The sequence below is a fragment of the Gambusia affinis genome, linkage group LG18 (genome assembly GCF_019740435.1).
Source record: "Gambusia affinis linkage group LG18, SWU_Gaff_1.0, whole genome shotgun sequence".
NCBI lineage: Eukaryota > Metazoa > Chordata > Actinopteri > Cyprinodontiformes > Poeciliidae > Gambusia > Gambusia affinis.
The window spans coordinates 2,139,563-2,153,706 of record NC_057885.1 but is presented as its reverse complement, the minus strand read 5'-3'; the positions used below and the strand labels follow the sequence as shown (position 1 = coordinate 2,153,706).

Below are 14,144 nucleotides of genomic sequence, written 5' to 3'. Positions count from 1 at the left end.
ATTAAGTGATCAAGAAGTGGCTGTTACCTCTGGCAAAAACCATGAAGACAACAGGAAGTGGAAGGAGGATGACGGTTTGGTTTTGTTTTATCAGAAAATTTGCAGCTGGCTCCACCAGAGCTCTCACAGCATCGCACAGCTCATAAAGAATTGTGCATCATTTGAATGTGTTAAATCTATAACTCTTCTTTAAAATCACAGACTATGATTGCACCAGTACGCAGCAAACTAGCCGCCCCCAATGTAGGTGGGGCTTAATGCTCTATCTCCTTAAAAATACCCCAACGTCTCCTCTGATTGGTTGATAGATGATCAGAGCCAGCACCATAGCTGAATTATGAATATATGTGATCAAGCTTATTCATGTGTAATTTAAATTTTATTTCTTATTTAATGGAAACATGCGACAGACTGGCGACCTGTGCAGGGTGTACCCTGCCTCTCACCTGGAACGTTAGCTGGAGATAGGCACTAGCAACTCCCAACCCGACTAGGGACAAGGGTGTAAAAAAATGGATGGATGGATGGATGGATTTAATGGAAACACTGCAATGTCAAAATTGTGTTTTTTCAACATTATCAGGATACAGACAAAGATTTGTGCATACTTGCTAAGGAAACACAGCTTGTGCTACCCTGGAATGAGGTGGTGACTTGTTCATGGGGTACGACACACACCTCCCACTCACTGACCACTGGTAGAGCTCTGCTGATGAGCTCATTGGAGCCAGATGTGCTGAAGCAGAGAGATATCTAAAGGTTTCAGATCTTGACTGGAACCTCAGAAAGTAATTTGACTCTGGAACAGCAAGCTCTGAGGACTGAAATATGAGACACTTGATTTAGGTGAATAAATGTGTTTTATATTAACATAGCAAATTTTTTAGGTGAAAATTAACTGCCGGAGAAACTAAGAAGTTGTTGATTTGATGTTTGAGGTGCTCTCCCACGTCCACATGCAGTACTTCACCTTCCCATGAGAGATCCTGATGCGAGGAGGTAATTCAGTCGTCTGATACCAGGAGGGATGCATAAGTTGTTGAACACTGGCATCCTGATCTCGACACAGCGGTTTTTGCTTGTGCTTTTGAAAACTGATTTAATGCCCCAGACTTTAATGATGGCTGAGCTACAGTTGTTCAAGGTAAGTGAACATAATTAGTTGAATGCATTTTTGCCTTATTAAGGCAGCATAGCATTAAGAACAACTGTGTTGTGTTGCGCAACACAACACAGTGGTGTGAGCACTATATTGAAGTCTGAAGTGTTTGGAACCTTTGACTCACCCTCTGACCTAACAAGAGAAGATTTACAGTGCACTCAAACTGTGTCACTTAGATTTAGAAGTGTTCATTACTGCATCTGCAGGTTGAGCAGTTTTAAATGTCCTTGGCCCTTATCAGTGCCCACCAAGAGCTCAGCTTTTACTCCATCACCGAAGGGAGAGTCGACCCAAATGTCAGCAATAAATCCTGGTGCCTGGAATGGGTGGATTCAGAGTAATGAGGCAGCTTACCCACTCAGCACAGTCACTATATAAAGACCCATCTTCCTAAAGATCTCCCAGTCTTCCACCTCAATGATCTTTGCAGCAATTAGGAACAGGATACCAAACGGCATATAGCTGAAAAGTACACATAGTTAGAATTAGAAACATTAGAACAGGAAATATATACATATACAAAAATCATTGATGCCCCTGATATTTCACTATAGATGCCACAGACAGCCTTAATAGCACAATAAAACAATTTGCAGGAAATCTGTTTTATATATTCATCCCCCTTTAATTGCTCAGAGTTAAATGCTTTTGTTTTTCATCAGAAATATTTTTCAGGGGGCGTGCTGTGGTGGCGTAGGGGATAGCGCGACCCACATTTGGAGGCCTTAAGTCCTCGACGTGGCCGTCGCGGGTTCGACTCCCGGACCCGCATGTCTTCCCCCCTCTCTCTCCCCCTTTTCTGTCAGCCTACTGTCATATAAGGGACACTAGAGCCCACAATAGACCCCCTGGAGGGGGAAAAAAAGAAATATTTTTCAAATTGTATTCATGTACTCTGGAATGGGTCTGTTTGTCATGATGTGCATAAGGAGTGGACCCAATCGCAGTAGACATAGTATACTGTAGATATTTTAATGAAGACAATCAATTAACAAAATCCAGGGGTACAAGGAAATCCAAAACAAAGCAAACTGGAGACACAAGGCAAGAAGAATGATGAGCAAAATGATGAGATGGACTGGCAAGACATGAGGAAAATCATAAACAAACCTAAACAGAAATTAAAACTCAAGCAGAGTTGGAGGCCCTCGCAGCTAAGTGTCTAAGTGTTGGACAAGTTCGCTCAGATATAATCTCAATAAAACAGACAAAATGGCGACTTCCTGTTAGGTTTGGACCATGGCTCCAAGAGACTTTTTTGTTGGTCCTGACAAGATACACGTGTACCAAGTTTCATTTCTGGGTTAAAGCAAGGCTTGGGGCTGATTTTATTATTTTTTTAATATTCTACAGGGTGCTGTGGAGGAATTAGGCCACATCCACCAAATATTGGACTGCATTCCTGTCAGGGGTAGGACAAGGATCAATCAAAGGGAATTTGGTGCAGCTCAGTCGAAACATGTGGAATCTAAAGCCAAATGTATGGCTGCGACGTGACCTGTCACTTGGCCGCGCCACCACAGACTCGCCCTCCACTGAACCCTATTGGCGCTTTAAAGCAAGTGAGACCAACTTGTTATCTGTCATCTGACACAAGACCATCTTGATTAGGTGAAGAGAGCTAGAGATGGAGCTTTTAAAAAAGATTACTTCCTGTTCTGAGGGGGTGAGGCTTAGATGACATCAGACTATGGCAACTTAACATTCTCAGGCATCCTACCAGGATCACTCATGCCATGTTTGGTGCCAACTGAGTCTTTATGTGAAAGCATGGGCGTAGGTTTGGGTATGGACGGTCGTGACATGTCACGACCAATATTCAAGGGATATAAAATAGTCCCGACCAATTTTTGCCATATTAATAAAAAATTAAAAAAAACATATGTATTTTTTAACAAAAACAAAATAAATAAACGAAAATCTACATTGATTAGTTTAATATTTCAATATACTACGCAGTGGTAGCATTCATTTTAAAATTTGCTGTTATGAACTATGACAACCCATGCCGCTATTGGCTCAAAGAACGTGGATCTACGTTCTTTGATTAGCTGCAACAGGCGGCGGCCAGCTGGCCACACACGGAACGGAAGCTTGGTCCATGGAGCTGAAAGTGAACGCGTCTCCTTCTGAGTTTGACATTTATTATGAGTCTCCGAGACCATGTCGCCACCAAAAAAGAAAAGGATGACAGACATTAGAAGTTATTTCGCTACCTCGGCTGTAAGTACAGTGAGTGAACCCATAACTTAGATATCTATCACGCAACGCATTTGTTGTAAAGTCTGGTGTTTAGTAAGGTCAGCACTGAATGTGAGGTAGAATAGGTCTGTTAATTATGTAACATTTTTTCACATAGGATGCTCAGACAGCAGAGCAAGGGGCAGAGCAGATCGATGGAGAGGTGCCGGGAGCTTCAGGGCTCCAGGTGAGGTGTTAGTTCTCAGATATGTAATGTACTGTGTCACGAAAATCCGAGATCATCCCACTTCCCCATGCTGGAGATTTTAGTTTAACAGTAAAAATAAATAAAGTTATCTTTAAAATTAATTACTCAAGTAAAATCTAGATCCAACATTAGACTTAAGTGTCAATAAAATCAATCTGGTTGTGTGTGTGTTGTTTTGTCTCTTGCAAACTTTGCTTTAATTCTACTTTTTTCTACTTAATCATAAGAAATCATAGTCAAGAAAGAGAAAGTCATGAAACAGGAAGAGCAGGGTTCCTGGAAAAAGAGGAAGTAAGTTTCCAGCCTGCAGTTTTATAAAAATAGTTCAGACTATTACTTAGCATGAAAGTTTTAAAGAAAGAAATCTAAACATTGTGAGTAATTGGATAAGATTCAAAGTAAAATACTTATATTAATATTGGTTTACTTGTAATAATACTTACACTTACACTTACATTAGTGGGTACTCTTACAAGTAAAACAAGTAACTGTAACTTTGACATTAAATAATAAGAATCATGGATTATTCTTGGTTTCTTTACAGAAAACATTTGTAATAACTCACATTAAGATTACAATAAGAGCAACTAATAAATTATGGTTATCATAACATTATAAATTTTGTATAGAAGTGAGGTGAGGTGTGAGTGCGACTTTAGCAACTCTCGGGCTGACAGGATGTGAGATGCATGCCTGCTGCTGACAGGATGTGGTCAGGATGTAAGAGTGGGTTTGGATGTGCAGCTGCCTGCTGCTGCGGCTCAGGAAGTTTCCAATAGTCACAAATGTCACAAGTATGCCTGCTGCTGTATCTCGGAAAGTTTCCAATAGTCACAAGTGTCACAAGTACATTATCTCGCAACCGGGTCATTGTGACCCAAGTTACAAATGTCACAGAACGTTATTGCGCAACCTTCAACAGGTACACTCCCATAGATAGGGAGAAAAGTATAAAACCATGAGACCGAGGTGATACGATGTTCTTCGTCCCCCGGCGCTGAGACTCGACACAAGTGCAGCAAGAAGACCAGCAGAGGACCACACCCTGGAACCAAGAAAAGCACCTCACAAGGAGGACGACGGAGCACCTCACGCCGGACTAAGAGGGCGAGATCCACCGACCCACTGCCTTGGTTCTTCATTAGATTCCACACTCTGCGCTCGACCCAAAGATCTCAAAATACATCGCAACAGACTTGGGGTTTTGAACAAAGATCACAGGAGTAATAGAGAGCTGTGCGATTGGATGTAACGGACAGTTCACTTTGCTTCAACACCGAGGAGGATTTATGTTCACGGATAAAGACTCTGACCAAGGACTACAGGGGCTTCTGTTGCCCAGATCCAATTCCATCGATGGGTATGAGTTGTGCCGCACCCCAAAGCCTTATTTGATAGATAAGATGACAGTGTAGGGAGGTTGTTAGGTAAGGGCTAAATTGATCTAAATTTTATTGATTTTCTTTGTATGGTAACCTCAAGTAAATTCTGTATGCCTGTCATTTTCCCTGCTAAAGCTTGCTTAATAAATACATATATTTTAAAATTCTTATTAGGTTGTGGACATTGAAATTAATTCAGTCATTTGGATCACAGTTCTTCTATTTATAAAACCAGTATACATGATTCTAGTAATGCGGTGGCTTCGGACTTTCCTTTGGTGAGTGTAAATAATGACCCTGGGACTTAAATCCTAGTCACTAAATAATATCTAGCCGGTTCTAAGTGCACGTTATATTTTAGAAAGAGAGCTACCGTTAACAGAAGTGGTTATTGAAGCTAGGCAGCTGTGAGGGCTACTCAGTTGATTGTTTCTTAACTGAAAAGGGTCATAACTTCTGGATAGGAGGTAGTTAGAGCTAGACGAGTCTCTTTCGCCACCAGTTTAAACAGATTATCTCTTATAGATCTTGTTCAGGGTAAGACCCAGGTCTTAGAGATTTTCCGGACCTGTTAGACAGAGAACTGGTCAGTAGTCAGCCCGAGGAGTTGTGAGGAGAGGGCGGGGCTGGCTATTGCATAGTAACAAACAACTGTGAAATTATCTCAGTAAATATGGCATTTGAAGTGTTAGTCTTAAATTAAGTTAAGCTAGTGTGAATACAAACCAGGTTACCACTGGTCAAAAATGGTCGGTGCAGGGGGTGGGGGTGAGAGGGGGTCAGTAAGTTGTAAGGTCCCACCAAAACTTAGACCAAACCTACACCCTTGTGTGAAAGTTATAGCATTCCATTTATTTTGGTGAGTACACCAAGTTTGCCATTCTACCACACCCCCTGAACATATACAAAAAGTAAATTTTATAGATAGCTTTTAAAGCCCCATGCCTTAACTGCATTCAGACCAACAATGAAGCCGATAGGTTGAAATCCCTAGGACTAGATTGTTAAAGGTGGACAAGAGTAAAATTGAAAAATGGCCAAAATTTGACCTTTGACCCAAATGGCCACCTGCCTGTGCATTTTAGGGGGTACGTCCAAGAGACTTTTTTTCTTGATTTTTGGGGATCTACATATGTGCCAAGTTTCAGAACTCTACAACCTATGGTTTCTCCCATCTCACATTATGGAATGGGAACTGTAGAGCAGTTTGGCCACGATCACTTGCGATTCCACTCTTGAGACATTGAAGGTCAAAAGTTATCAAAGGATTTCTCATACATCAAAGCATGAGGTTGTGGCTAAGTGTCAAACTTTGACTATTCGCCAGGAAACATCAAAGTGCAATAACTTTGACATGCAAGGTCACAGCTTCATCAGACTTTCTATGACTCATTGTAGACCAGCCCTCATCACATTCACATGATTAATTGATGACATAATCCCTGCCAACTTCCAACTGGAAGTCTGATGGATATCTTACTTTTACTCTTTGGTTCATATAGCTTTAAACCTGTCCCAAGTGACATAAATGACATGATGATGAAGTTTGTCTACGCTGCCTGCTGGCTTAAAGTTTGGTGCCTCTTCTGAGTTTTTGTGTAGGAGATATAACAGTTTAGTGTTTCATGGCGAGTAAGCGAATTTGACCCCTGGTAACGCCCCTTCAGCATGCAGAAAACTCACCATTTTAATAACTTTTAATCAACTATGCCTTATGATCAATCTGGCCAAGTTTGAAGCCGATTGATCGAATTTGCTAGAAGGAGTCTGATCAAATGCGAAGACTGAATCTGAACTTCAGTCCAAAATGGACGATGTCCTGTTTGACTTAATTGAATTTTCTGTGCATCGTGGGGAGCTCTACAAGTGTACCAAATTTCCTGTCTCTACGATGAAGTAAGTTCAATGCGGAGGGTTTCCAGGTGATGCCGTTGATCCGTTTCTTGTGTGATTTTTGCCAGGACCTCAAAATACACAAATTTTTCGCAGTCCTGACGCATCCACTAAGTTTGGTTTGTCTTGCGATTATAATAGGCCTTCGTAGCGCTTATGCTCGGGCATAAAAAGGCTGATCTAGAATTAAGAACTAAGGAACGTAGAGCTAGAGTAACCAGAAGGACTAAATAAAAAAATAAGATAACTAGAATCGCTAAAGAAAGATGGACATAGATTCATACAAAAAGACTAACTAAACCTAAAGTGACAAAATAGGAAAACAAGAAACACTACAGGGGGAGCTAGAAAGACTTAACTGGAACCACTAAAGAAATGTATACATAGACTCAGACGCAAGAATAACTGAATCTAGGATGATAAAATAACTAAGAAATCTTACTAGAAACACTACATGGAGGCTGAAATAAGGAATAACTAGAAGGATTAAAGGAAAATAATCTAACTATAATTACTAAAGAAAGCTAGACAGACTCAGACATACAAGAATGACAGAACCTAGGTTAACTAAAAAATAAACCTAACTAGAAACACCATGAAGGACTGAAAATAAGGAAAGCAATAACAAGACAATTCTAACCACAATAAATAACCTCTAATAATAAAACTAAAACGACCATGAAGGGCTAGCCTAAAGTGACCTAAAATATAATAATAAATTAAATGAAAAAGCAAAACCAAACCTAAAAATCCAGAGTCCTGACACTGTTAAACCCACCAAACCAGTGGGAGTGTGCTTAATTTGTAAGGGTCTTTCTTAAAAAAACGAGTTAAAAGAGTAAATTAATCATGAACACATACCACATAATTATCTGAACTAGTTTCATGGTGGCTTCATTCAGGGCATCGAAGAATTCCAGCAGTATTCGGCCTTTGTCTCCCATCTTTCCAATAACAAGTCCAAAAGCCACACAGAACACGATGAGGCCCAGTACGTTTATTCCATCTGAATACGCTCCAACGATTTTATACTCCCTAGTGATGTTCTGGGAAGACAAATCCCCCATAACACTGAGATCAAATGCTTCCCAGGTTTTCCCATCAGATGCTGTCAGTAAACTCAGAGGGCTCACCTACCTCTACAACTGTCATGACTGTAGTAGCAAGAGGTGGAATCGTGGTGGTGTTGATCAACACTTTCACTGGCTCCAGCTCTTTCCGCTTTGTTTTGTACTACAATGAAATCATGGAATATAAAACATGTTAGTATCAGATTCTTACAGGTTCCTCTCCAGCCTTCCCACTATAGCATGATGATTGAAAAGATTTAAAATGTTTTATAACATCTGTGGAAATGTGTGGGATGGATGTAAAAAGTGGCTGACCTGCTGAAAACAAGCCTGCATCAGGTTTTCTGGAAACATGTTTCTGTCGATAGAAAATGTACCAGAAACAGAGATAAATTACTTCAGCAACATGTTGTTTACTGCAACATTTCTGAGACCCCAAAGTTTTTGCGAGATCTTCATGAAGAGCCTGTTGTTCTCTCATTAAAACTTTGCTGTTGTGCTTTAGTGTTAGCAGAACTAATATTTATGATTAGAACTTTAAGGTTAGCGCAACTACTTTTTTAGCTTGCAGAGCCACCTCTATTCATACACATGCAGAAGTTCATGTAAAAAAAAGGCAAGCATGTTGCAGCACTGGAAAGAATAACTCCCCGTTAACAAGGAGAAACCTCAAGCAGAATCATAACCTGGCTTAGTGTGAGCGACCATCTGTCATGACCAACTGGGAGTTTAGGAAGGGCCACAAAACATTTATAGTTATACATATCAAGAAACTTACCTAAGGAGATCCAGCAGTGTATCAACAGTAGTAACATTGGGAGTGGTCCCTGCTCTGTCAATGTTCTCAGCTTCTTGAGACACACCCGGTTTGATCGTCATCACCAAAGTAATTCCTTCAAAGAGCGAGATCATTATTTAACAAGAGAAGTAATGTAGTGTGCACAACACCAATGCAAAGAAGGGGAAATAATACATGGGTGCCTGGTACTGAAGAACTACATAAATATGAGTACATTTTAATAAGGGGAAAAAAATATTTTGGCCTTTGTATGTTTTTGGGGTGTGGGTTATTCCCTTTACTTGAGAGCATTATTTCCCAAGGCTACAGACTGACTACCAAGCCAACAGTACAAACTTGACAGTAGGCATGAGCCGAATATTGATATCAAGGTATACTGACACATTGAAGAGTTACATTTATTTGCATAAAAAACACCTACATCTTCAACACTTTAAAGTCCTTCTAATGAGATCCAAGATAAAGCTCTGGGTTGAGCAGACTTTTCTCTGGCTGTATGAGGTGCAGAGTAGATAAAGTAGACAGTGCTGCACTTCCCACACTATTTGTCATAATTAGAAAAGTCCTATTTGGTTATGTAAAAAATATTTTTGGTGGCAAGAAAACAGTTAAGGTGTGTAAATTCAGAAATTACCACTCAAAACTCCTATTAGGATAATACTGTTTTAAAACTATAACATATGAGCTGAAAAATAGCTGGGAAAATACTTTAAAGAACTCTAAAATATTTTTGCTTGAAATTGTTATCTTATGTTAACATTCTAACAGTTTTGTTTATTTGTGTATGGTTTACTAATCAGACTCTTAAACTGGTCCATGCCTACTAGGGGTTTAAAAACTCTGTTAGAGAAGGAAGATAGATTTAGGCATGTAGATATGGCCAAGACGATCTGCTGCAGTGGTGCCGGGCTGGTCTGAGTAATTCAAAAACTGCTGATCTACTGGGATTTTTATGTACAACCATCTCTAGGGTTTACAGAGAATGGTACGAAAAAAGAGAAAATATCTAGTGAGCAGCAGTTCTGTGCAGTGTTGGCATAGTTACTTTGAAAAAGTAACTTTAATCGGACTACTGATTACTCCTTGAAAAAGTAACTTAGTTAGATTACTGACTACTTGATTTGGAAAGTAACTAAGTTACATTAAAAGTAACTTTTTAGTTACTTTCAGCACCTGCTAACAACAACGCTCCGCCTCCTGTGAAAATCACATTGAGCTTTGTCAAAACTTAATTGTAAGCTATTTTGTAATGGTAACATCAACAATGTGTCTCCACTGATAAGGTTGAACTGAAGAGGAGATTGTACAAAAAAATAAAAAACGTGAGTAATTTGTGTGGTCCACTGTTGTCTGGAAAACTCTAAGAAGGATTTTAAAGCCCCCCCCCTCCCCCCAGCCTCCAGGTTCTGCGTTACGGCCCTGCGTTTGGTCTCAAAGCTCAGCGCCCAGATCTCCTCCTGCAGCTCCACAGCTAAGATGGCTGCACAGATTTGTGACACTTATCTTAATATTAATAATTATAGTGGCGTTAAGTTGCCATTATAATTATTGGCAACTACGGACACGTTTATTCGTGGCTGTTTTCACGTTTATTGCGCTGTTCATATTGGTCTCGTTGTTTGCCGTTTTCTGGAGTGCAACGCGAAGCTCAACGTCATTCAGAGGTAATACAGTAACTTGACATTAACAAAGACACAGCGGGACGGATCATCGGGGAAATGATGGACAGGGAGAGACTGAGTAAAACTACCTTAATGACGGACAAATTCAGGGATTTATTATGAGTCTCTGCTTATTTCCAAGCCCAAATGAGCAACTTCACGTTCAAAAACGAGCCCAAAAAGGCGCAACCCGCCGCTCATTAAATTTGCAAGCGACTTAAAAAAATGAAGCCCAAAGCCGCTTGTAATAATCGGACTTGGCGACAAAAACTGAAAATAGTTCCAGTTTTTCCACCAACAAAATCTTCCTCCATTGTTTACATTTCTGTCGCATAGAGACGTCGACGTCGGTCACTCGACAAGACGAGTAGAGGAAATACGATTACGGTAAATAACAAAAGAAGATGAAATAGCAACGCGTTAGATTACTCGTTACTGAAAAAAGTGGTCCGACGTCAGTAACGCGTTACAAATTAACGCGTTACTGACATCACTGGTTCTGTGGGCACAAGTGCCTTGTTGATGTCAGAGGAGAATGGCCAGACTGGTTTGAGCTGATAGAACTTTGTCAGGGTTGTCGGTTGTCACCCGTTGCAACTGAGGTATGCAGAAGAACAACACATCAAACCATGAGGCGGATGGGCTACAGCAGCAGAAGGCTGCTGGGTGCCACTCCTGTCAGCTAAAAACAGGAAACTGAGATTACAATTCGCACAGGCTCACCGAAATTGGACAATTACCTGGTCTGATGAGTCTCAATTTCTGCTGCAACATTCGGATGGTATGGTCAGAATTTGGTGTCAAAACAAGAAAGCATGGATCCATCCTTCCTTTCAGTTCAGGCTGGTGGTGGAATGATGTGGGGGATATTTTCCTACCACACTTTGAGCCCATTAGTATCAATTGAGCATTCTGTCAACGCCACAGCCTAAGTATTGTTGCTGACCATGTCCATCCCTTTATGACCACCAGTGATGGCATAGTTACTTTGAAAAACTTTAATCGAATTACTGATTACTCCTTGAAAAAGTAACTTAGATTAATCATTACTTGATTTAGAAAGTAACTAAGTTACATTAAAAGTAACTGTTTAGTTACTTTCAGCAGCTACTAACTACGTTCTGCCACCTGTGAAAATTACCTTGAGCTTTGCCAAAACTTAATTGCAAGTTATTTTCTAACAACAATGTATCTCTATTTATCAGGTTGAACTGAAGGGGAGATTGTTTAATTGTTACAACAGTACAAAAAAATTAGTAAGTATTTTCTGCATGTTGTTATGCTTGGGTTGTGTTTAAGGGAGGAAAGGAGGCAAACTCGTCAGGACAGTCAAAAACTCACAACCACACTGGTACTGGGAATTCCACAGTGTTGTCCTTTAATAAACACTCTCTTCACCAACCTTACAAACGGCTGCTATATTATCAAACATGAAGATGAGCAGAGTCCAAACAACCCGTAACTTTACTAAACGTTAGGAGCTAACATGTCTATCTGAGTTCATGAGTCCATCTATAGCACATTTTTACCACGCTCTCTACATGGTGTTTTTGTGTGATCCCCTGTCCAGCGTCCAGGTTCTGCGTTACGGCTCTGCGTTTGCTATCACAGTGCATCTCACAGCGCTTCACAACTCAGAAGCTCCTGCACAGATTTGTGAAATTTATCTTAATATTATTAATTATATTGGCGTTTAGTTGCACAACTTTACGAACTAATTCATTCCTGTCTGTTTTCACGTTTATTACGCTGTTCATAATAGTCTCGATGTTTGCAGTTTGTTGTAGCGCAACGCGAAGCTCGATGTCATTCACAGCAAATATATTAACTTAACATTAACAAAAACACAGCGGGACGGATCATCTGGGAAATGATGGACAGAGAGAGCCTGACTAAAACTAATTGGAGGTCAGATAAATTCTGGGGTTTACCCCCGCTTATTTCCAAGCCCAAATAAGCAACGTCACTTTCAAAAATAGTACAAAAGCCTGCGACTCATTAAATTTGCTAACGACTTTAGAAAAAAAAAAAATAAGCCAAGAGCCATTTATAATAATCGGACTTAGCGACCGAAACTCAAATTAGTTCTTGTTTTTCCAGCGCCTACCTCCATTGTTGACATTTCTGTCTGCTGATAACTGTCGCATAGAAACGGTGATCGCTCCCCAGAGGAAATAAAATTGAATTACAAAGGAAAATAAAAACGCACTATTGAAAATAGAAAAGAAAATTGTGAAAAGAAAAGAAAAATAAAGGGATGTGAAAACCTTACTAAAGGTTGGTCTGTGTGTCGAAGCGCATGGAATGCATCTGTGGGGTAATTTAATTCTGACTGAAAAAGAAAACAGATTAACTCCAAATAGGTCAGGTTTTACTCTTTGTTAAGGTGATTAAGGTGTGTACAATCACAAGTATATAAGTAGCTGCGCAAAGGTGTGCCAAGTAATTGTGGAACAATTTGGCTCCGATGGAGAACATCGCCAATAGAATTCAGAAGGAGCGTTCCCAGAGACCGTATTGATCTGTGGCGAAATGTATTTATAATAATAATAATAATAATTATGCATTTTACGTGAAACGGGGTTTCAAGGCACATAAGGTCACCTCACAATAATAAAAATAATACATAAAAAAATAATCCAAATAAACAAAAGAAAATAAAGAGATCCAAGTGCAAATGCCTGTTTGAACAGCAGGGCGTTGAGCCGGGATTTAAAGACAGACATCGTGTCAGAGAGTCCTTTGAGTGTGGACAGTGGACATTTATTCTAAATAGTAGAATCCTGTGCATAAGTTGTACATTTACAGGATATAGATGATTTCTGTCCATAAAGGTGCATTCACAAAGCGGGCATGGCTCGACTAAAGGATGACGGCAGTTGCACCGGTACCATCGCACGGCTCCTTCTTTAAGTTTTGCTCAGATGATCAGTCCAGGCAATCTAAACGCTATAAGCCATCATCAACATTTACCAGCAGATCAATGTAATCTCTGAACACACGCTCCCTCTGAATCTTTCCATTGGCGATGTTTTCCATCAGAGCCAAAGGGCCCCACATTTACGCTACAGCTATACGTGTGATTGTATAGCTATATACCTAGATCACCTTAAAAATAATCAAACCTAACCTGTTTGGAGTTAATCTGCTGATCCAACCCCATTTTCTTTTTTTAGTGAGAATGAAATTACCCCAAAGATGTATTCCATCCGCTTCTATGCACTGACCAATGAGTTACATCTTTGAGACAAAAACAGAGGAAAAGTATTATTTACATTCGAGTGAGGCTTTCACATCCTTTTATTTTTATTTTCTTTATTTTTTGTGCGTGTTAGGTTATTGTCTGTGGATAAATGCGGTTTAGTTTCATCGTTTACGTTTAAACAATAAAATATTAAAACCATGAAAACAACATCAGGTTTGATGCTTCGTAATCTAATTAACACTGAATGTAGTCAGATTTAGGTGAGTTTTGATGCTTTGTACATTTACTGTATATTATTCACAGAAAAAGTTTGCGTGGCTGGCGCATATATATATATGTATATTTACGCAAACTTTGACGTAAAGTTCAGTTTTATGCTGCCGATTTGTGCGTACGAAAGGCGCCGCACATTTTTTTGGTACACACGCTTTATACATGAGGCCCCAGGTCTTTTGTTCAACATTCAATCAAACATTTGTTTCTATTATACCTACTCATATCTATTTTTACATTTGTTTATTTT

General features: G+C 39.8%; 1 protein-coding gene across 1 annotated transcript in view; it reads right to left on the bottom strand.

Moving 5' to 3' along the window:
• Positions 1 to 14,144, bottom strand: part of slc1a1 (solute carrier family 1 member 1) — a 30,357-nt gene that overhangs the window by 7,262 nt on the left and 8,951 nt on the right. Inside the window, exons 3-7 of the mRNA XM_044098202.1 lie at positions 8,735 to 8,849; positions 8,272 to 8,314; positions 8,024 to 8,119; positions 7,748 to 7,932; positions 1,517 to 1,624 (exon numbers count right to left, since the gene is read on the bottom strand). Coding sequence (XP_043954137.1) covers positions 1,517 to 1,624; positions 7,748 to 7,932; positions 8,024 to 8,119; positions 8,272 to 8,314; positions 8,735 to 8,849 — 547 coding nt within the window. The remainder of the gene's footprint in view (positions 1 to 1,516; positions 1,625 to 7,747; positions 7,933 to 8,023; positions 8,120 to 8,271; positions 8,315 to 8,734; positions 8,850 to 14,144) is intronic.